Raw genomic sequence first — 25,282 nt, forward strand, 5'->3', positions numbered from 1 at the left:
TTAATGATTGGGTCTCATTTGGAAACACAATCACAGCCTTTCTGATCTTCCTCATCTCTGTGTAACTCATTGTCCAGTACTATGAGTTTTGAGCTTATATGGTTTAGATTCAATCTTAGTGACAGCCCCAAAGTGACAGGAAGAGAAATCAACTTGGGATGTTAGCAGGGCAATTCCCTGATATTCTAATGAGTCTCCTTTCTTATGATATTAAACTAAACTCTTGGATTTGCCACAAAAAAGACAGAAAATTAGGGATTTCTATAGGGAAAATATTACCCTCATCATTTTGGGATGTTAAAGAGGGAACCCTCTTCTTGTCAGCCCTAAACTGTCTAAATAATTCACAATAATACTGGATAAAGATCTAAGATGATTTCAAAAGACTTGTGATTGAAAATGGCATCTACATCCAGAGAAAGAATTATGGAGTCTGAATGCAGATTGAAGCATACTATTTTCCCTGTTTTTTGTTTTTTTTTCTTTCTCATGATTTTCCCATTTTGTTCTGATTTTTCTTTCAAAACGTGACTAATATGGAAATATAGTTAAGATGATTGTACCTATATAATCTAGATTAAATTGCTTACTGTCTTGGAGAAGAGGAGGTAAGAGAGGGAGGGAGAAAAAATTAAATTCAAAATCTTAGAAAAAATTGATATTGAAAACTATTTTTACATGTAAGTAGGAAAAAATAAAATAGTCAAATACAAAATAAATAGATAAAAACCATTCCAGGTCTTTTTGCTCCCCCTTTCCCCTCCTCCATATTGTAAATTTAACTCCTTTTCTGTTTCTTGAGCTTTGGGGGGCAACATGTTCAATCCTTTTCTTTTTCCAAAGGCTAACCAGCTAGCCCAGGAAACTCTTCTTTTTCCAAAAGTCAGAATTCCAGGATTCCATTGCTTAGAGACCCCCCTTTCCCATGTTCTCAACATCATACACACACATACACACACACACACACACACACACACACACACACACACACACACACACACACACACACACACACACACACACTGAGTTTAGAAGGCTATTTCAAGACCTTTCAACACCTTTCCTGGAAGCTGAGTTTTAGGAGCAAGCACAGTGACTAGGAGGCTCCTTTCTGCACACCTGCTATTACTTAGACTAAGAGATTATATCACTACCCCTCCAAGCCTAGAGTCAGAAATTTGAGACCCAAGAGCTCCTTTCTTGGGTGACATAAATGAAAGTAGCACTCATACTCTTGTGCCCCAAGGCTGCCTTGAGTGTTGTCCTCCTGGCAGTGCACTGGTCTGCTTTTAGCTCTGTTGCCTTCTTCTAAAAGAGATAAAAAGAGATAAGCCTGGTTTTTGGGTGAAGAGAAAGGGATGGCTCCTTTCAGTATAACAGTCTGCCCTACTTTGTCTGAGTCAACCAGTTTATTACTTGCTGAGACCTATCCTCTGTGAGGAGATTAATCAATCCACAAACATTTATTAAGCACCAGCTATGTGTCAGGTGCTATACTAATTGCTAGATATACCAAAATGGGAAAAAAAAATGCATCCTATGAAGGGAGACAGCATGCATATGAATAACTACATAGATTATATAATAAATAGGATTTTAATTTGGGATGGCACTGGCAGCTGGAAGGATAGATCAAAAAAGCTTCCTTTATCCAGTCTCCTAAACAGCATTTGGAAAGAAATAAAGGATTTTGAGAGGCAGAGAAGAGAAGGGAGTACATTACAGATAGAGGTATATTTAGTACAAAGGCTCAGAGATGGGAAATGAGAGCAACAAAGAAATTGGTTTGGCCATAAAATATGGGAAGGACAATAATGTGCGTAAGATTAGAAAGATAGTTTGAGGGCAAGTTGTAAAGAACTTTAAAAATTAAAACAAAGGAATTATTTATATTTATCCTAATAACAATTAGGAGCCATGGCAATTTATTGAGTAGCAAGTGATAGTCATTTAGAGGGTAGATTGGAGGCTGGAGATGTTTGACTAATTATCTTCTAAGTCAGATGCTTTCCTCTTTCTTCCTCATGCTCCCCTTCTGCTCCAGCACCCCTGCTCCTGCCCATTACATCTGCAGCCTTCACTGGGATCCCCATAATGTCATTTTATTGGACTGGTTTTCCCTGGGCTCGCTTTTCCAGCCTGAGTTTAGAACACATCTCGCTTTCTGTTTGCAGGTCAGCCAGGATGGCAAAGCCTTGCTGGATGTATTGCAGAGGCCCCTAAGTCCTGGAAACTCAGAGTCTCTCACGGCCACTGCCAATTACTCCAAAGCTGTGCACCAGGTCCTGGATGTGGTCCATGAAGTCCTGCACCACCAGCGGAGGCTCGAGAGCATCTGGCAGCACCGGAAGGTCCGCCTCCACCAGCGGCTACAGCTCTGTGTCTTCCAGCAAGATGTACAGCAGGTAATCATCTTCTTCTTGTCTCTCCCTCCCCTTTTCTCTTCTGCAAATCTCTTCATTCAATTTTTAAAAACTCAACCCAATTTATTGGTCTATTTCTTTTTCTGAGATGGGACTATTTAGACTACTTACTTCTTCCGCTGTTAATCTGGGCAAGCTATATTTTTGAAGGTATTCTTCCATTTCATTTAAGTTATCGAATTTATCGGCATAAAGTTGAACAAAGTAGCTCCTAACTATTGTTCTAATTTCCTCTTCATTAGTGGTGAGTTCACCCTTTTCATTTTCAAGACTATCAATTTGCTTTTTCTCTTTCCTTTTTTTAATCAGGTTTACTAAGGGTTTGTCTATTTTGTTGGTTTTTTCATAAAACCAACTCTTAGTTTTATTAATTAATTCAATAGTTTTTTTACTTTTAATTTTATTAATCTCACCTTTTATTTTTTGAATTTCAAGTTTTGTGTTTGTCTGGGGGTTTTAAATTTGTTCCTTTTCTAGCAATTTTAGTTGTAAGCCCAATTCGTTGGTCCTCTCTTTCTCTATTTTATGCAAGTAGGCCTATAGAGATATAAAACTTCCCCTTATTACTGCTTTGGCTGTATCCCACACATTTTGGTATGATGTCTCATTATTGTCATTTTCTTGGGTGAAGTTATTAATTATGTCTATGATTTGCTGTTTTACCCAATCATTCTTTAGTATAAGATTATTTAGTTTCCAATTATTTTTTGGTCTATTTTCCCCTGGCTTTTTATTAAATGTTATTTTGATTGCATTATGGTCTGAAAAGGATGCATTTACTATTTCTGCCTTACTGCATTTGATTTTGAGGTTTTTATGCCCTAGTATATGATCAATTTTTGTATAGGTTCCATGAACTGCTGAGAAGAAAGTATATTCCTTTCTGTCTCCATTTAGCTTTCGCCAAAGATCTATCATATCAAACTTTTCTAGTATTCTATTTACCTCTTTGACTTCTTTCTTATTTATTTTGTGGTTTGATTTATCTAATTCTGAGAGTGCAAGGTTGAGATCTCCCGCTATTATAGTTTTGCTATCTATTTCCTCTTGCAGCTCTCTTAATTTCTCTTTTAAGAATTTAGATGCTGCACCACTTGGTGCATATATATTTAATATTGATACTGCTTCATTATTGATGCTGCCCTTTAGCAGGATATAATGCCCTTCCTTATCTCTTTTAATTAGATCAATTTTTGTTTTTGCTTGATCTGAGATGAGGATGGCTACTCCTGCTTTTTTGGTTTTGCCTGAGGCATAATAGATTCTGCTCCACCCTTTTACTTTTAGTTTGAATGTATCACCCTGTTTCAGGTGTGTTTCCTGTAAACAACATATAGTAGGATTCTGACTTTTAATCCAGTCTGCTAACTGCTTCCTCTTTATGAGGCAGTTTGCCCCATTCACATTTATGGTTAGAAGGACTAATTCTATATTGCTTGCCATCCTATTAACCCCTGCTTATGCTTTTCCCCTTTCCTTCCCTTTTACCCTCCTATCCAGTATTAAACTGGTGAACACCACTTGCTTTTCACAGCCCTCCCTTTTTAGGATCCCTCCCCCACCTTAAAGATCCTCCCCTTATTTTACCCCTTTTCCTCGAAATTACTGTATTCCCTTCCCCTTAGCTTACTCCTTCCCTTTCACTTTTCAATGAAGTGGAAGAAGTTTCACCATAAATCGAATATGTCTATTGATACCCGCTATGTTCATCTCCCTCCTTTCTTTCTCTCAGATATAATAGTCAACCCAATTTATTAATCATGCAAGGAGAAAAAGAGAGGTGGTCTTTTATAAACTTATGAATGAAATCAAGGTCTAGTGGAATGATTTATTTTCTGAGTGATGGACACAACTCTAATATCTATTATGAGTGTTTTCTTCCTTCTATCTGGAAGAAAGATGAAGTGATGAAGTAGATAGTGACATCTTAAAGTGGATTGGTATCTGAAGTCCCCTCTGGAACTTAGAGAAGCATAGGATTGTTAGAGCTCTCTCATTTTACAGATGAGTAAACCAAGGCTCCCTAAAATGTCACAGCCCTCCCTTTGCCACAATTGACAAGCCAAAGGAAAGCTGCCTGCCTGTCCTCCAGGGGCTTAGCCACTCACCATGTGCACAGGTCTTCCAGATGTAGGGAAGAATAATTAGAAAATTCCTGGCTAGGAACTATCAGAGCTGAATTTCTAATTCTGATTTTCCACTGTGTTCTTTCCCTTAAATCATCCTCTTGACAGTCGTGACAGACTGACTGACTGACTGGAACTATAGGACTTGAGTTCAGATTGTGCTTCTATTACTACCCATGGCCTTGGAAAAATAAGAGTTAGTGAAACTTTCTGAGTCTTTGTGTTTTCATCCTTAAAATGAGACAGTTGGATTACCTAGTCTTCTAAAGCTCTTTGTAGCTATAAAATTGACCCAGCAGAATAAATTTGGTATGACCATGGGGTGCATGCTTAATGACTTACAAGTGCTCAAATGTAAAAGGCACAATTATACGGCACCATGGCCGAGTGGGGAACATTCCGAATTTGGAGTCACAATTCATCTGGGCTCTATTACTATGTATAAAATGTAGTAAAGCAACTTTGATCACATAGACTCCTTCAGGCTCAGTTTATATGTCCAATAAAGGGAATTGACTAGGCAGATCTCTGAGCGTCTTTAAATTCTTCATCTAAGATCACATTCACATCAGCTATAGAGTCTACTTTATTTATAAAATATAGTAGATTTGCACCTCATTCTTCCCTGATTCTTCAAAATCCCACACTCCCAGGTACCACCACTGTAGTATAGCTTCTGAATTACCTTGTAGGAAAGCCTTCCCTTTTCTCAGTCTCAGTTTCTTTATATGTATAATGAGGGCATTGACTGAGATGGTCTCCTAACACCTTTCTAGCTCCAATTATAATAGTGTCCCTACATTGAAGCAAGGAACTATTCAAATACTCCTCATTTCCATGTTTCCTAGTGAAGCTTAGTTCTTTGACCTATAGAAAGGAATTCAAGGGAAAAGTCTAATTTTATGTAGAGGTGGGACAGTAGGGGGTCCCTATAAAACAGGAATGAGAGGTTTGGGTTGGTTTTTAGTTTTTTCTACCTTGGGCAGCTCTGGGACTCTGATGTTTTGCTCCATACATTTGGAACTGAAGTCCTGCCTGGAAATAAAAATTTCCATTGTCTTTCTTGATTTTTGAGAATATGGTTGCTTGGTGTAATAACATGTAGTGCTCAAACAGGCCTTAGAGATTATGCTTTTAGAATTCTAAGGGTCCTAAGAGATAATGAGATCCAACTTCATTTAACAGATGAGGAAAATGAGGATCAGAAAGATTGTCACATTTCCAGGATCAGGCAGTAAGTGTCTGAGACCAATTACAATGTATCTGTTCCTGACTCCAAAGTCATTGCTCCCCCTATAATCTAATGCCTCATTTTATTCTTCTTTTGAAGGCATTTTCAATCTAGGATCCATTAACTTTTTAAAAATGTGTCTTTTTGATTATCAACTTAAATATAATTCATTTCCTTTGTTATATTGTGTATTTGGTTTCATGCATTTAAATACATGATTTATCAAAAGAGCCCCAAAGCTTCACCAGTCTGTCAAAAAGGACTATGACACAAATACGGTTAAGAACTCTTTATCCTCATAGCAGCATTGAAAGATTGGTAGAGAACACTTTGAAGGATGTAGAGATAGAGGGTTGGACAGTCATTATAAAGTGAGTCAGGTAAATTTACATGGTCATAAGAGAAGCTAGGAGCCCATGAAAGGAGACACCTCTAGAACTTTTACAAGGGTATTTGGGAGCAGTGGATTTGATGGCAGAATCCTCTGACAAGTCTTGGCTTGGAGATCTCGAACTTAAACCTAGATCCTTGCTTAGGATATATTCCAAAGCTAGATGTGACTTTTAGATTAGCTGTCATTATATTCTATTTGGACCATGACATTCTGATATTGCTGTAGATAATGAATTACTGGCTGCATTAATGATATGTCAAGCCAGTTTGTATTGGTTCACAAGAGCTGATTGTTAAATTTTCTGTTTGTGCATTCACATTTTAGAAATTAATTATGCCAGAGATCAGGGCTTGATTTATTATTTTATTGATTGTCTAGACTTAATAAAATAACAATAATGTTAATGATATAAATTAAGCTGCAAAATGTGTTATGCATCCTTTTTTTTGAGGGGGAGGGGGTTGCTTGTTATTAAACATATACCAATATAACCTTACAAATTCGAAATGAATTTTAAAAATAATATTAATACTAGCTTACACATAAATTTCAAGGTTTGCAAGGGACTTTATATACTTATTTGATCCTCACAACTATTCTGTGAGATGGATGTTAATAATATTCCCATTTTACAGATGGAAAAACTAAGGCTTAGAAAAACTGAGGGGAGTACATAGGTTCATCTAGCAAATAAGTGCCAAAGTCTGGATTTTCTACACTGACTCTAAGATGCTATCAAATAGCAGTGAGGTTTTGGACTTGGTGGGAAGTTGGAAATTGCTATGTATGTGTGCTTTTCAGAAAAAATTATTATAAAGAAAGCAGGAGGGAAAAAAAAGTCTGTCCTCCTGGATATGTCACCTTTGCTTGGGGATTATAATATAAAATTTATGTCCCATTAACAGATGTGTTTTCTGAATGGCTGGTTTCCATAGAGCTCTTTTGCTGCTATCTCTCCTGACTGGTGAAGGATTGGAGAGGAATCTTAAGTTTCATGAGAGAAGTCTCCCCTTAGCCCCTCGATAGAACCTTCTGGGAAACAGGGAGAAGCTGATGAATCATTTCTCTACTCTCGCCATCTGGAGTACTCCAGATGAATTTATCATCATTGAGCAAAGGCGGCTGTGATTTAGACACAATGAAAAGTGAACCATGTGGGGGACAAACAAGAAGGAGTTATTGTTCCAGTCAATTCTCTATACTGGGGACAACCCAAATTCCTTTGAATCTTTCCTTTCCCCTTCTCTCTCTTTGAGTGAATGAAAGAAAAAGCACTAACTAGGTACCAAACGCTGTGTAATCAGCAGCTGACTTACAAACATCACAAGGTCTAGTGGAAAGGTAGCTGGTAAGTGGATGGCCAGGGAATAAAGCAAAGCTTAACTTGGGCTGGACTGAAAAAATGGCCAACAGTAGGCAAATGACAGTAAGAAAAACAGGGGCTTTAGGGTGGAAAGTCAGGAGCTGAAAGGGTTAAGAGTCCCAGGACATAGTTTCTAATTCAAGCAGCAAAATGGCTGGCATGCAGAGGGCTGAGCAATAATGTCTCTATATTTTGTTCTATAATAACCCACCAGTGCATAAAATGTTGGAGTTGGAATAAGGAAAAAAGACAGGAGTCACTTAATAAATTATTGATTTATTGATTGATTCTCTTATTCTTATTGCTCAACTATTTGCTCATCAATCACCAGGTGTTTATCAAAAGCCACTACTATGTGCAAGGCTCTGTGCTAGGAGCTTTGGAGAAACAATGAGTAGTGTCTTGCTTTCAATGCTAATGAATTAAGATATTCATTTGTTCAATAACTGTTGATGCCCTAAAGTGGGCACTGCAGGGACAAATCAAAATAAGATGTAAAAGTCACACACTTATTAAAAACTAATTAAATAGTATAGAAATTAAACAGTCTGGAAAAAGATTATTTAGGGTATACCTATGAAGATAAAATATAAATAAGAAGAGGAAAAAAAAAACAGTCTGTGGGATGAGGGGGTTGGGAAGGAAGGTATAACATTTGCAAGGGTAAAACATCAGAGCCAAAGACATCAAGAGAGTGAAAAATCAGTAAGCCAATTAAACTAGGGTGAAAGATTGATTTGGCAGCAACAATATTTCATACTTGGGTGTCAAGGGTGAGGAGGCTTGGAAAGTCCTGGGGAGGACCTTTCAAAGCCAGCATGATGGATGCCTTTGGGTGGGAGAGATCCTATACATATATGATTTTGGTAAAGGTCTCCTTGTTTTCTTCCTACCACAAAGTATTCCCACCCCAAATGGCAGGAACTACTTGAATGATGGCGGTGACAGGAGGCATTTTATTTAGTGCTAATGATTTTCTATTCTACAACAGATTTGTGGATAAGGAGGCCCTGTTCTTGATATTACAACCTCATCATCACTTCATTCATTCAGTTTTTGTGAAGCTATTCCTAATGATGGTAGTTAAGAAATTAAATCTTTCATTTATCATGTCAAATTTTGCTTACCAATAAGTGCTTGAAAATGGTTCAAGATCGATTTTAAAAAACTATTTCAAGGTAAACTTCCTTTTAATAGATAGAGGGAACAGTAACTATAATATGTTAATGGCATTCATTTTTGCATTCTAAAATAGAATTCTTTACTTTGTATAATAAAGTGGTTAAGATAATAGAACTCTTCTGGAGGAATGATGGCAAGAATAAAGATATAATGCATCTCTGAAAGCTTGATCATTCAGGTTTAAAACTCTTCATTGTTGTTAACAACAAAAATATATTTATTGAGTGTCTGCTCTATGGAGGATACTGTGCTAGGAATATAAAGTGAGAAACAGGATGGGGCAGAGGAAACTAACACCTAGAATTAGATTGTTGATATTATTTTTTCAATCATGTCTGGCACCTCTCCCTCAGACAATTACTAACTGTGTAGACTTGGAAAAATGTACCTCAGTTTCCTCAACTGTAAAATGGGGATAATTATAGTACCTATTTCCCAGGGATGTTGTCAGGATCAAATGTGGTAATACTTATAAAGTGGTCCCAGGGTCTGACCCATAGTAGGCACTTATTAAATGCTTGTTTCCTTTCTTCCTTCAAACAGTAATAAATTTTCTAGAGTCTCTCCAAAGTGTCCTCATCAATCAAAATTAATATATCTTAGCAAAAATTCAATAAGTTCAACAGCAAACATTTATTAAATATTTTCTATATTCAAGGTGCAATGTGAGTCACTGGGAAAAAAAGTCAATCTGTCAATAAACTCTAAAGTTCTAAGACGTAAAACAGTGGAGTCCCTATTCACAGAAAATTTATAGCCTAATAAAAAGGGGATGAACCATATGCAAAGTAAAATATAATTCTCAGTTATTCATGACACGATGCATGAGGACAAGTGAGAACCACTTCTTTTTTGGGTGGGACCTGTATCTAACAGCCTATTGAATCTACCACATCTATACAGGAATATTAAATAACATGCTAAGATGTTTGGACTTAATAATGTGGGCAGTGGATAGTATGGAAGGTTTTTATGTAAAGGAGTGACTTAAGAATATTGCCTTAGGAAGATGAATCTGGCAGTTGCATGCAAAGTAGTTTGCAGTGGTGAGAATACTTCAGAGGCTTCTATAATAAGACAGCTTCGAGTGACGTGATAAGGTCTTCAATCAGGGTGTTGCTATTAGGAATGAAAAAGAAGGATTCAATTCAAGAGACAAATGGAAAGACAGAATAGTGGATAATATTGGATATGGGGAGAAGGCATGGAGAGAGAGGGTTTCCTGGGTGATGGGCAGAATGACAGTGTCATCAAGATTTGAGAATTCAACTGGGAGGGGCAATCAGTTTCAGAAAGGGAGAGAAATCATAGGAAAAAATCACAGATTTACATCTGAAAGAGATTTTGGAAATCAACTAGTCATACAATTAAGTGAATCGTCCAAGATTAAAAGAAGCTAGGAAATAATAGAACTGGCTAGAATCCTGGTCTTCTGACTCGATCCAGTGGCTTTCCCCCTCTATAATCCTCCAAGAGTGTCAGAGATGCTATAGCAAAGGAAAAAAAAAACTTATTCCTCCACCTATCTAAAGACTTATCTTGAACAAAATCTTGGCTCATGCCCAGGGGAGGATAAATGTTGTCTGGCTTGGGCAAAAGGTAGACATCTGGTGTCCTTTGAGACAGAGAGACACAGAAAGCATCCACAGAATTTGGGAGGAAAAACCTCTCTGTTAGTATAGGAGACTTGCCTAGTAAGCTGCAATTGAGTTTCAGCCGATTCCTCTCAGAAATAAATATGTCCTTCTCCCATCTTAGCGAAGATATTCATTTTGATCAGACTTGTTCCAGAGAGGGGTAGGAAATGAGCTGCTGGTAATTGGGCGTTTGAAGTGAAGCATGCGTGTGCTCCAGTTGTGGTGCAGTAGGGATTTCAGATGTATTAGCTAGTTTATGAGCCATCCTCTGTCAGCACTGAATCTTAGTGTGATGTGAAATGAGGCAGAAATTGTTATTGGACGGTAAACTCCCTTACACGTCATATATACTTAAGGAGTTAGAAGACAAACATTCCCTTTATATAATATCTCAAAATTATTGTTATCTTAAAAAGGAACTTCTGATCATTATTTTTAAAAATAATATTAATTTAAAAATATCTCTCACTTCATTATAAATTAAATTCTGCCACACTTAAGGACTTCCTCAGAACAAGATGACTTAGAGTTAGACTCAGGAATTTAGGATCATAGATTGAAAGCTAGAAAGGACCTTAGTGATCATTTAGTTCTACACCACTATTTTGAAGATGAACAAATTGAGGCCCAGAGAAGTTAGCTGATTTGCTCAAGATCATACAGCTAGAAAGTGGCAAGGTAGGGATACAAACACAGATCCCAGCATCTTTGTACTATACTCTAGTGCCTCTAAACTATAATTTAGATATTATCTTTTTAGGAATTTCTCTAATGAGCAGCTAAGTAGCTCAGTGAATGGAACACTAGGCTTGGGGTCAGGAAGACTCATCTTTCTGGGTTCAAATCTGGCCTCAAACACCATCTGTGTGACTTGGGCAAATTGCTTTACCCTATTTGCCTCAGGTTCCTCATCTGTAAAATGAGCTAAAGAGAGAAATGGCAAACCACTCCAGTATCTCTGACAAGAAAACCCCAAATGGAGTCATAAAATATAGAACATGACTGGAAAATGACTGAACAATAGCAAAAATACCTGATATATCCAAATAATTGTAATATTTCCTGGTATAAAGAAGGAATAGGGGTCTTTAATAAATATTTTCAGATATATAAACTTGAGGAAATAAAAGAGATGCTGAGTATTTTTGTCACTTACTTCATACACCTAGAAAGCTAAAATTTGGCACTTCTTGGATAAGGGAATAGAGGGAGCATGAATTGCCCTCCTTTCAGAGGGTGAGTTTTGTGGGATACGTACAGGGAGAGTAGCCACTGGCAAGCTAAGTGATCATCTGCCATTGAGAAAGTTTATGGAGAATTTCCTTCTTTGAGATCCTGTAGGCCCATGTAAAAGAACTAAAGTGCTACAGTTGTGTCTAGGGATGATATGAAAGCAAATCAATTTAGAAAATATGCCAATTCCAAGACACCACAATGAAGAGCCAAAGTTATATATTATATATTTAATATGGATTTGCTTTGCTTAAGCTTTCTCTTATAGAGCCATTGTTTCTCCTTGCTAGACCTTCAAAGCAGATACTATAACATACTGGTGGCAGAAGAAGATTGGAGGATTCTTTCCTAGAATGGTGGGATCTCAAAGTTGAAAAGTACAGCAGAGTTAATTCAGTCTAATCTATACTCAAATAGGAATGCCTTCTACAATATTTCTGATAATTTAGCCTCTGTTTGAAGAAATCCATTGGTGAGGAGTTCGCTGTATGTTCTATGTTAGAAAACTTTATTTTGCTTTTAAAATGTTGAGTTGATATAGGCAACCTTAGGAATCTACATAGAAAGACTTATAATCTTATAAAGTTAGTTTTATCATTTTAAAGTGGTTAAGATCATCGAAATCAAATGTGAAATCACCAACCCAGAAAACGTTTCACATATTTATAGTGATTTATAGTGACATATTTATATTTATATATAGTTTCACATATTTATAGTGAATCTATATTGGTTCTTAATGATTACATGTTCTTTTCCAAAATACTTTCTAATCTACACTTTAAAAATCAATTCAATCTTATTTTGGTAGCAGGAAGACTTGGGTTCAGATTTCATCTGACAGTTATTAGCTCTGGCCCCATCAAGTCATTTAATTCAGTCAGTTTTAGAAAATTTCTTAGAACTTATCAACTAAATCATAGATATGATGAAATCTGAACTGTTGGAGGGAGTTTTCATTGTTCTCCAATTAGAATTCTATTAAGGATCAGTGTCAGCTTTCTAGTCCAGGCTCCATGAAATTCTTCATTTCCCTTTTGAAACTTAATTCAGCATTTGAACACTGATCTGACTTCCTTCTTCTGAGATAGCTCCTATTCTGTATAGCTTCTGAAAGATGACTAATCATCAGGTTCACAATTATCTTCTATCTTGCTCCTAAAGACAGGAACTCACCCTGCACTGTCTTAGACAGGAGTCTTCAAAACAAACCTTTTCACAAATTGCTGATTTTCCAGTGATTTTGCCAGGATAAGTGAACCTCACAATTATTTTTTCCTCAAAATAGACTGGCAGATCAGGAGGATGCTATTAGACATAGTTTATCTTGATTTTATCAAGCATCAAAACATTGAAGGTTGATGGGGAAATGTGGGCTAGATTATTTTACTGGTAGTTGAACTCCCAGGTGATTTAAAAAACAAATATAAAGAGATTATTAGTGTTACTTTAAAAGAAGGCTTATCTTGGAGTTCCAAAAGACATAGCCCTTGGCTCAGTCCTGTTCAACAATTTTATCAGGGCCTTGTAAAGGCACAAAAGGCATAGTTATAAACTTGTAGATAGTTCAAAGTTGGGAAGAGTAATTAATACAAAAGATGAAAGAACTAAGATTCAAAGTGTGTCAGCAGGCTGAAACAAGGAAGATAAAATCTGATGAATCTAGAAATGTAAAGTCTTGCATTAGGTTTAAAAAATCAGTGGAACAAATGCCGAATAGAGCTATCTTTCTGAGATGCTGTTCCTGAAAAATATCTAGGGATTTTGGTTGATCTATTATATAAACAAGTATTTTGTTATAGTAGCAAAAAAAAAAAAAAAAGATACTATAGTATTTGGACTGAATTGCTGTCATAAATATCTCACAGAAAGGAGAGTAATTCTACTGTAATAATAGTAATGTTACATTTATATGGCAAAGCTCTCTTCTCCCAATGACCCCCAATCTGACTGTGTTTTCTCAGTCATCATCCTTCTGCAATATTTGGTACCATTGGCCAGCCTCTCCTCCTGAATACTCTTTCCTCTATGGAATTTTGTATCACTCCTCTGGCTTGATTCTCCTCCTACCAATCTGATGGCTCTCTCATAATCTCTTTTCCTCTGAAATATATAATGCAAAGACTATTTGTTAGCTTCACTTTTTAGAAAAGGATACTAAGGTTCTGAGAGACTGGAACATGGCTAACTGAGGCAATGTCTAAGGGAGTATTCCAACCCAAGTCTCTTGTTACCAACCCTCTTTCTTCTAGGTCATGCTACCTTTCGAAGTACTCTGAACGAATCAGATAATACTTATTGGGATATTGATGAACTACTATAGATTGAATCCTGAGGAAGGCTACCAGCATTGATAAAAGGGCTAGAAATTATATTGTATCTTCAAACAGTGATGGAATAGTGAAAAGAATAAAAGAGAAGAGAGAGTATTAATTGACTTCTAATTTTTGAAGAAAAAAGAATTAGACTCATGCTGGGCAGCCTAAGAGGAAAGAACGAGAGTTGGGAAATAGAAAGTACTTGTTGGGCAAAGATTTTAGCTCAGTGTAGAGATAGATACTAGACCTGTTTACCAGTATGTCATGCTTATAGCAATCTCCTGATCCAATAATCTAAAATTTGGACGAGTTAAGAAACTTATTAATGAAGAAACTCTATTAGTTCAGGTCACCATTCTCACTACAATTTACAATTTTGATTTCTAGAGCACTAAGAGAATGACCTTGGAGTTAGGTTGTTTAGGGTCACACCATCAATATATCTCCCACATGAACCCAGACCTTCCTGGTTCTACAATATAAGCTGTAAGTTTAATCATTGCTTCTCAATATAACCTGGAAGTGCAATTACTGGAAGTACTGAAGCCAAAAACAGATCACTAATGTCAGTAATGTGATAGAAAGGATTCCTTCATTGGAATCTCCTACAGATGATTGAGCCCCAACTCTAAACACACACTCTAATCCTAACCCTAAATGTGCTTCCAACTTAATCTTAAATTTGTTTCATTTCTAACCCTAACCTTAACCCAAACCATATTGTATCCTGATAAATATTTAAGTTTGTCATCATGTAAGTGCTGTCCTTTGTATCTTCAGCTTTGTAGCAATAGGGAGCTCAGGAGGTGGGCAATGAAAGCCAGGGAGATGGGACAACCAGAGCAAAACTAAGGGAGAGGATGAGGCAACTAAAGTTTATAGATGATAATAAATAAGAATTTTTGTTAATAAAAGGTTCTGTTCAGTGGCTAAAAAGAAATGCTATAGACTTAGGAATAGAAAATGCTACTTTGAGGTTTCCTTCAAGTTTTTAAGATTCTTTGTTATTTAAAAGAACCAAAAAATTTGGAAGCATAAGCTCCAACTGATCTTGTCCCATTAATCTAGTGCCTTTATTCAAAGACTCTTATTAAGTCTCATAAAATAAATTTGTGTTTGCTTTTCCTCAGAAAACTAAAGGGCCTGAATTCTTGTCTGAAAATAATTCCTTTTTGATTATACCCTTGTTGGATTCCAGACAATTAGATGGGAGGAGATGGGGGTAATTAGGGAATTATGGCTAATGATTATTAGGCCTCCAAATCAAGTACATGGTTGTGAGTGCCCATATTTTGTGGAAAGAAGCTGTTATAGGACTGACATTAAGTTCTTTCTAACATTGTGCCGAGCATTGTGTTAAAAGTTGGGGATAAAAATATTAAAACAAAATATTCTTTATCCTCAAAAAGCTTATATCTTATTGGAGGGAAACAATAAAAACCTAGACAAGTCAGAGAGAGAGAGAGAGACAGAGAGAGAGACAGAGAGAGAGAGAGAGAGAGAGAGAGAGAGAGAGAGAGAGAGAGAGACAGAGAGAGACAGAGAGAGACAGAGAGAGACAGAGAGAGACAGAAAGACAGAGAGAGAGAGAGAGAGACAGAGAGAGAGACAGAGAGACAGAGAGAGAGAGAGAGACAGAGAGACAGAGAGAGACAGACAGAGAGAGAGACACAGAGAGAGAGAGAGACAGAGACACAGAGAGACAGAGAGAGAGAGACAGAGAGAGAGAGAGAGAGAGAGAGAGAGAGAGAGAGAGAGAGACACAGAGAGAGACAGAGAGACAGAGAGAGATGAGGCAGCTAGATAATGCACTATGGATAGAGCACAGGCTCTGAATTTCAAATTCAGCCTCAGACACTTAAAAACTTATTAGCTGTGTAATCATAGGCAAGTTACTTAACTCCAATTGTTTCAACAACGACAAAAAGTCATGAAGTTTAATTGACCTTATTGTCCATTTACTTTTTTGGATATGTTTTGTTTATATATCTTCTTTAATACCTTTGCCCACTCTCTTACCTATTCTTTGTAATAAATAATGAAAAGAAAAAGGTGGGAGGGTAAAGCAGGTCAGCTTTTGACAATCCACACCCAAAATCCCCTATATCTGAGGAGAAGAGTATGTTTTCTCAACTCTTCTTCAGAGACAAGCTTGATCAATATAATTACACATCATTTAGTCTTTTCATCTACCATTTTCATTGTTGTCATTGTGTATATTGTCTACATTAGTTCTTATAAATCTTCCCATGCTTCTCTGGATTATTCATAAGCATAATTTCTCTTAGGGCAATTATTATTTTCATTATTTCCTAGTCAATGGACATTCACTCTGCTTCTAGTTCCTTGCTACCACAAAAAAGCACTGCTATGAATATTTTGGTTGATTTGAATATTTCTTTCAAGAAGGCTGGTGATCTTGTTTGTGTGTATGTATGCTTCATAGTTGGATCTATGGTTTCAGCTTTCTTGAGCCTTCCTCTCTCTATTTCCCTGAAAAATAGGAAAGTTAGTAATGAATTGTCAGAATTCATTGTATTCTAGCCTCTGCCTCTAAACTTTTCCAATTCCACATCTACTTGAGAAAGTTCTGGGGTAGAGGGAAAACAATTGGAAGGTCTTTTCTTAAAGACCTACAGAGAAAGGAATATTCCCAACTTTTTTTATCATTAGTCTCTCATCCCCTTCACTGTCTTGTCCTTTTGGGTTAGAGACTGTCTTCCTTTCTTTCACAAGTGAAAGCATGAAGGGACTTCTTCCCTCTGTCTATTAGTCACTAAATTTTAGAGGTCATATATATTGCCTCCATCTGCAAAGTTCTCTCACTTTCTGAACACTATGTAAGAAACAATAAAGAAAACAACACTAGAATGGGTCATTGAAGAAGCTGACATAATATTAAAGAAGTCAATCCTTCTATGATGAAAAATATTTTTTTTTTAGGTAGAGAGGCAATTGGTCCATAGATGAAACCAATTTAAGACCTCATTAAATAAAAAGAACTTTGATCTGATATATGTTTAAAGAGTAAGATGAAAGTCATTACCTCCAACTCATATGTAAATTTAGAGTCAGAAGACCTGGATTCAAATCCTAACTCTGCCCAGATTTATGGGTATGACTTTGGATAAATCTGTTAACATCTCTGGATCATAATTTTGTTGTCTGAAAAATGAGGGGACTGGATTTTAAGCTCCCTTCTAGCTCTAAATATATGCTCCTATGAAGATTAAAACCTATTCAATAAATACAAATATATATTTATGTCCATATAAATATATATGTATGAAATACACATATTTTGTATGTATATATATATATATATATAAAATACATATACTTTATATGGACATATAAAATATACACCTATATGTCTATATACATATATGTGTGTATACATATATATATATGTGTGTGTATATATATATATGCATATATATATACATATATATCCCAAATAGTTTTAATCCTAGATTATCCTCTCTCAAGGACAAGATTAAAGGCAGAAGGAAAGAAGAAAGTTAAAGATTAGTGAAAGAATAAGAGATAAAAAGAGACCAAAATGGAGATAGAAATAATAGAAAGCAATTTGACTTTATTCCCTTCACCTTTCTGGGTATTTTTGTTTGGAAATGTTTCCACTTGTCAATTTCCTTCTGAAAATGATACATAAAACACTGAAAATAATAGGGTCATAAGATCATAAATTTAGTAGCTGTGAACTGACCAAGAGAAGAAAATAGCATGACCATCACTTCCTCATTCTTGACACTATTCCTCTATCAGTATATACCAAGAATTTGTTATCCAGTGATACTATTGATGTGATTTAGGTACTAAATGATGTGATTTAGGAGGGCACCAAATGTTGAAATTGTTCTAGACACCAAATGTTGGAGTTCAATCATGTGAAAAATTCACATTGGCAGTTCTCTTTGGCAAAAAGTAGGTTTATTTCAGAGAAAAAGTTACAGACAAAATGAAAAGATACAATAGGTGCCAGGAATAGTAAATATAGAATAGAGTTGAGAGAGCATAGAATTAGCAAGGAAAGGGTTTTAATAATTCGTGATGAAAAAAATAAGTTCCCTAGTGGAACTCACAATTAGCCAGGAGAAAGGGAATAGCCCATAAGGTTGAAGTATGCCCTTAGCTTGCAGCATCCTAAAAGAATTAGGATAATTAAAAAAGTTAGCTATAAGAAGAAGAAAGATGCCATAAGGCATGAGGGAGAAGTGAAGGGAAAGACATCACAAGGCTGAGTACTCTAGTGGGCTATAACCCAAGAGGAATCAGCAAAGATGGTGTGAGCCCTGGACAGATTTATAGGGGAAATTTAACCTCACAGGTTTGACATAACTTAGATTTCTTGGCTGGATGAAGGAAGATGGGGCCATAAAGTTAAACTGATCCTCATCAGTGCCCTTCCTGCTTGCCTCAGGCAACAATTCCATCAATGTTTCATTCCTTCTCTGTCAACTCTACTAGTTATTCAGGACCTCATCACTATTACTAGAATTTTACCCCAAGAGAGATCAGAGAAAGAGGAAAAGGACCCATATGTACGGAAATATGTGTAGCAACTCTTTTTTGTGGCATCAAAGAACTAGAAATCAATTAAGGAATAGCTGAACAAATTATGGGATATGAATGTTATGGAGTTGTATTGTGATGTGAAATGAAGATGATTTCAGACAATCTGGGAAGACTTACATGAATTGGTGCAGAGAAAAATGAGCAGAACCAGAGAACAATTAATACAATAGTAATAACACTATTAAAAACACGAACAATTTAAAAAAAAAAAAACCAGAGTTCTGGATCATCCACTTCTCTCTGGAAAGAGAGATGCTATTTTTTGGACATAGCTAATGTGAAGATTTGGGGTAGCTAGGTGGTATAGTGGATAGGGTACTAGGCTTAGAATCTAGAAGATACATCTTCCTGAATTCAAATCTGGCCTCAGACACTTCTCAACTGTGTCCCTGTGTTGGTTACTTAACCCTGTTTGCCTCAGTTTCCTCCTCTGTAAAATGAGCTGCAGAAGGAAATGGCCAACTACTTTGCCAGGGTCATGAAAAGTCAGACACAAGTGAACAATAATAATATCAGAATTTCTTTTTTTCTGTTTATGCATACTTGTTACAAGTATTTTCCTTCCTTAAGGATAGAAGAGTTTGCAGCAAGAAAAAAAATATTTTTAAGTGAAAAAAAGTTTAATTTAAAAAAAAAAAGAACTTCTTAGAGTGTGTGTATATGTGTGTGTGGGGAGAGTTGTTATTGCTCTTTTTGATTTTTGGCTGCTTTATCACACTATTGTCTCTTTAAACTTATAGACTACTAAAACCTCCAGATCTTTAGCCACATGAAAAAAATGCAGCCATTTCTCCTCAACCCTGAACATAATTTGATTTTTAAAAAATATGTGTAAAACCTTACATGTGTCCCTTCTACCTCTTAAATTCAGTGCCCTTTTCTAGCATTAAGATTTTGTTGGATCCTGATCAACATTCATCATATTAGCAAATTTTTCTCATTTTGGTGACTTCTGACATATTAATAATGGTTGTGGTCTGATTGTTCACCAAGTTTTATGGAAGTCCACTTAACTACTGTCTCTTAGGCTATAATTATCTTGTTTTCAAGAATATTTAATAGGGATAAAGAGTAAAGTCCTCTTGTTTTCAACTATTATCACCTCCCTCCCTCACAACTATAGCCCAAATGTACCTTTTTATGTTTTTCAGAACATAATGACAAACAAAAGTTTTATAGTAACTTCAGAAAGAAGCTGTTCAAACTTACTTAGCATTCTTGAATATAAAAATCCCTTAAAATGGATGAAAATAAATTGCACAAATCAAGAAAAGAGCTCCTTTTCCAGATTTGCTGGAATTTTGCTTCAAGGAACTTTAGAAAAATATTGAATCTTTTTAAAAATTTATTTAAATTTATGCAAATATCCAAGTGATAAAAGATATGCAAAACAAGTGACAAAAGATATGCATGGTAGTAAAAAGCTGTCCTTAAAGTTTTCCAGCCCTGAAAAGTTAAGATTTAACTCATTTACTATTGCAGTAAGAAAGGGAGGGATTAAAAGAGGAAGTCTAATCTCTAGATTTTTTTTAAAGTAAAAATTAGTCATGAGTGCATAGAAAGAACAGAGGTGCCAAAATTTATTCATGATCTGAATTTTTAAAAATTCAATTATTCTGTGCTAGACTTTACATTTACTAAAATACTTATTTTTACTCAGGGTTTTGTTGTTGTTTTTGTTGTTCAGTATTTCATATAGCTTGGAGAAGAGAATGGAAAATCACTCCAATATCTTTGCCAAGAAAATCCCAAATGAGGTCATGAAAAGTTGGACACAACTGAAATGACTGAACAACTCCATATAATGGAATGTCTCATATCTGTAAGCTAGGTCCATAGGTAATTGTGGGGGAGCTAAAATAGACCTTAACACAAACAACTAAATTAACTTACTAAATCATAGGTTTTACCTTGTCACTCTCCTATTAAAAACTTTTTTTCAGTTGGCTCTTTATTCCCTATTTAGATAAAATGTAAACTCCTCATTCTGCCACTTAAGATGCTCTAAACTCCTCATTCTGCCACTTAAGATGCTCTATAATCTAATCTTCATTTACTTTTCCATCTTTTGTTTCATATAATATGGTACTTTTTCTTTATTTAGTATAGCATTTCATGAGACCATAGATTAGAATTTGGAAGGGACCTTCATTTTACAAATGAGGAAATAGGTTCAGAAGGATATATAATTTGCCCAGAGTCACTAAGTAGAAAAAGATTAATAATCCTATCTGGAATGCATGCACTCATTATGTCTGTTTCTTAGGATACTAAGCTTCTTTCCCAGTTCTTTCTTCCTCCTCCTCAAAGAAATTCTTTGTTTGGGCTTCTGTATTACCCTTAGAAGAATATAAGCTCCTCGAGGGTAGGATTTTTTCATTGGATCCCCAAGGCCTGGCAGGGTCTTACATCAGGGATTCTTAGTTTTTTTGTTTGTCATGACAGTCTGATGAAACTTATGGACCCCTACTTAGATAATATTTTCAACTGCATAAAATAAAATGCATGGGATCAAAAGGAATTACAATTATATAAAATAAAGGTATAACTTTTTCCTCATTTAAGTTCATGAATTTAATAAAATCTGTAGTTGAAGTGGTCTACAGACCTCAAATTAAAGTCCTTGCCTTAAATATATTAGACACTTAATTATTATTTGTTGGACTTGAATTGACTTAAAGAGAAGATGAAACCACTTGGATGGGGATTGATGCTCTTTCACTTCCATTAGTCATTTCATGATGAGAAATAACTGTTGATGGTCTTCTTTCTTCATCAGGTATTGGACTGGATTGAAAACCATGGTGAGGCCTTTCTCAGCAAACACACGGGTGTTGGAAAATCCCTGCATCGAGCCCGGGCCCTGCAGAAGAGACATGATGACTTTGAAGAAGTAGCTCAGGTGAGGAGTGATGTGGAGTAAGAAAAAACATGGCTAACATTTGGACTTTCACATCCCTCTCCTCTTTTCTTTCTCTTCCAGTCTTTCCCACTGTAAGCCTTTGACTTTGAGGAATGGTGGGATTTCCTTTGGTGGATAACCCAGAATCTCTTAAAGAATCTTGGTACCTTGGACTCTCTACCTTCTTCTCTCCCTCCTATTCTTAGGCCACTAGAAAATTATCTTTAAAGGGGAGGCTGGCCAGATGGATTGAAAACTACAGTGACCCTGTCCTAAGGGATATTGATGTCTGGTTATGAAAACCTAAGTGTTTGATTGTGTGATTGACTTGGACTCAAACTTCATTTCCTCTTCCTTCTCCTCTCCTTCTTCTCCTCTTCTTCTTCCTGTTCCTCCTGCTTCTCTTTATTTCTCCTTTTCCTTACCAGTCTGATCACCAGATCACCATCATGATCATCATCACTATCATTATGAACATCATTTCATTATCCGGATAGGGCTTGGACTCCAGAAAAGTCCCCAAAGAGCCAGCACTACCTGCCACTGGAAATTAATCCTGGCACCTCAAAAACTCTTCATCTATCCTATGAAATACTTTTGAAAAAGATCACACATTCATTCATTATCAACTAATACCTTAAACTTAATAGCAACATTTAAGTACCTGAAAAGGGACTCTGTTAGGGATATATCTAATACCACCATCCTGTTTAAATTTAATATTCGGATTAAATGAGGTACTTGAAGTACATTGAGTAGTTAGCAAATGGAGGTTCACTTAGTCCTAATAAAAGAAGTATATTCCACAAGGATGATATAGCATTTGGACTAATAAGCCTCCTTTGTCTCTTTATACAAGTGCATTTGGTCACTGGAGAAGAATAGGGTAACTTAAGTGATCTCAAGTCATTACTAAGTCTGAAGGGCCCTGACTTCATGTCTTTTTATGCTCTTGAGTGACTAGGAAGTTTTATCCAGGGAGGTGGTTTGTACCTTGCTCCATTACTGCGCTAATCAAGTCCAAACTTCGTTGCCTTTAAGGGGGAACAAAAGCAAAACCTAGTCTAATCCATATGGAGGGGAAAGTCATGGTAGATATTGATCTTATTTTGGAATCATAAGATCATTGGTTCATAGAGCTAGAACTGGACACTTGAGCTTACTTCACATCTACTACAATCATCATTGCCTTTCCAACTGGTATAAAAGTTTTTAGCTGATTAGCTACCCTTCACAGTGGAAATATTAATTGAGTTTGTGCTATACTATGAGCCCTTGGTTTCATTTTCCTGTTACAATTGGAAGATTAACATGAATCATATTATCCAACTCATCATTAAACATTGTCCCTTTAATTTTACTGTTGAAACTGAATTCCAGAAAGATCAATTGTCCAATTACTCAAGCTCATATAAATAGTAATTAACAGAGTTGCTATTTGAACTCAGATTCCAATCAAGTGGTCTTTTCATTTTTGCTAAAGTAAGGAAAGACAAGCTTTATTTACATCACAGTTTTAGCTAAGGTTCAGTCTCCATATTTAGGGCTAACTTGGGCATTGTATGGCTCATAGGTTCTACTCAGCTGGCCTGGATAAAGGGCTCCAAGACTGAGACAGATCAAAACATGTTATATTTTGTGTAGAGATGAGAAAGAAAAGATTTAGATTTACAATTTTATTATTATAGACAACTCCAACTAGGGCTACCTGCAAAGACTCAGGGAGATGGAATGACTTGCTCATTGTCACATACTTTCAAAGGTAGAGTACCACAGAGCTTCAGAGCATATGATCTACATCTAGAAAGGACCTGTTTTATGGACTATGAAACTGAAACTCATAGAAAATAATCGATTTTCCTGGGGTCATAGGACTAGTATTGCTAGAACCAAGACTGGAATCCAAGATCCCAAGTCTAGTTTCTTCCATGCTTTTTTCCCAACTATTTCTTTTTTCTTTCTTTCTTTTTAAAATTATAACTTTTTATTGACAGAACATATACCTGGGTAATTTTTTACATCATTGTCCCTTGCACTCACTTCTGTTCCCATTTTTCCCTTTCCTCCCTCCACCCCCTCCCCTACATGGCAGACAGTCTTATACATGTTGAATATGTTATAGTATATCCTAAATACAATATATGTGTACAGAACTGAACAGTTCTCTTGTTGCACAGGAACAATTGGATTCAGAAGGTAAAAATAACTTGGAAAGAAAAACAAAAATCATTTTCCAGTGTTCCTTCTCTGGGTGTAGTTGATTCTGTCCATCATTCATTAATTGGAACTGAATTAACCAATTATTTATTTTTAAGGCAAGTGGAGGGGCCTAGAATAGAAGCAAGGGTTGACAATTTCTTTGAAAATGAAATGGGATGAAACTCCCTCTACTAGTACAGCTTAGCACATTTTCTGCAGCTTACAATCTTAGTATCATGAAGAACTGAGAAGTTTGGTCACTTACCTAGGATCACACAGACAATGTGTGCTAGAGGTAGGACACTCAACCTACATCTTCCTGGCTTTGAACTGGCTCACTGTTCCATATTGGTTTTCAATTATTTATGAATTGAGATTAATTAAACTATAAATAAGTATTCAGTAAATTACTTAGTGCTTATGCAAACCCTGGTCAAGTCACTTAATCCTGTTTGCCTCAGTTTTCTCTTCTGTAAAATGAGCTGGAGAAGGAAATGACAAATCATTCTAGTATCTCTACCAAGAAAACTTCAAAATGTGGTCACAAAGAATTGGACACAACTAAACAACAACAATGAAAACATTAGTTAATTGTATTGATGTTCAGTGAACATCCAACCAATGATGTTATGTGGCTATGACTGTTAGAATATTGTGGCTTCTGAGGAATTAAAAATTAGTATTGTACCAGGGGTTAATGGAAAGGCACATAGTGTGTGTAAGCTGTAACAGACAACCTATAAGGAACTTTGAAGAGCTATAATAAAATATGCCATTGTTAAAATTCATGAGCCAAAACAGAAAATGTTCTGGTCATGGGACAAGAGTAAGGGGTAACAGATGACAGCCCAAATCTTCCAATAATTCTCATTGCAATGTTAAGGACAAGGTATCATTGCAATGTCAAGGAAAAGGAAGTAAAGCCCCCAGCACCTTAGATGAATACATTTATAGGAGGGCATGAACAAGACATACTCAAGATGGATGGGCATTGATGATTCATGATATGCATAGTTGGAGATAAGTTTCAAATCAATGAGAGAATTGATCCATTTGAATAAGTATTTGAAATTTCTATCCAATGATAAATTCTTAATGAGATACTTATCATTATTGTTGTGATGATGACGATTATTAATAATGCTGATAATTCTTTTCCCACTTGCTCCCTGGGACTATAATTCCTTAAATTGGCAAAGCTTCTCATTAGAGATTAAATTAGAGATAAAAGGCTAAATATATTAAAATATCCTCTGACAAAAGCAGCAGTGCTGATCTCAGATCCTTCTCTGCAACCAGACTTTGATAAAGAGAGGGCAGACTAAAGGGAGTAGAAAAGGTCTTTGAATCTGGGAGGAAAGAATTATCAAAAGAAAGGGAAACAAAGACTCTGCTAAAAAGCTACTAGAAATAATTCAAAATTTCAGCAAAGTGGCAGGATACAAAATAAATCCACATAAATCCTCGGCATTTTTATATATCACTAACAAAATGCAACAGCAAGAGATACAAAGAGAAATTCCATTCCAAACAAATGTTGAGAGTATAAAATATTTGGGAATCCATCTACCAAAGAAAAGTCAGGAATTATATGAGAAAAATTACAAAACACTTGCCACAAAAATAAAGTCAGATTTAAATAATTGGAAAGACATTCAGTGCTCTTGGATAGGCCGAG

General features: G+C 36.0%; 1 protein-coding gene and 1 long non-coding RNA gene across 12 annotated transcripts in view; one reads left to right on the forward strand and one right to left on the reverse strand.

The window, feature by feature from the left end:
• The window catches only part of KALRN (kalirin RhoGEF kinase), a 934,437-nt gene that overhangs the window by 431,833 nt on the left and 477,322 nt on the right, over positions 1-25,282 (forward strand). For all 11 annotated transcript variants that reach the window (XM_074301431.1, XM_074301444.1, XM_074301430.1 and 8 more), the window contains exons 9-10: positions 2,175-2,405; positions 21,283-21,405. In XM_074301431.1, the coding sequence (XP_074157532.1) occupies positions 2,175-2,405; positions 21,283-21,405 (354 nt within the window). The remainder of the gene's footprint in view (positions 1-2,174; positions 2,406-21,282; positions 21,406-25,282) is intronic.
• The window catches only part of LOC141561601 (uncharacterized), a 55,266-nt gene continuing 51,263 nt past the window's right edge, over positions 21,280-25,282 (reverse strand). Inside the window, exon 3 of the long non-coding RNA XR_012488092.1 lies at positions 21,280-21,366. This is a non-coding gene — a long non-coding RNA (uncharacterized LOC141561601). The remainder of the gene's footprint in view (positions 21,367-25,282) is intronic.

This window comes from Sminthopsis crassicaudata, chromosome 3 (assembly GCF_048593235.1).
Source record: "Sminthopsis crassicaudata isolate SCR6 chromosome 3, ASM4859323v1, whole genome shotgun sequence".
In the NCBI taxonomy this organism is placed as follows: Eukaryota; Metazoa; Chordata; class Mammalia; order Dasyuromorphia; family Dasyuridae; genus Sminthopsis; species Sminthopsis crassicaudata.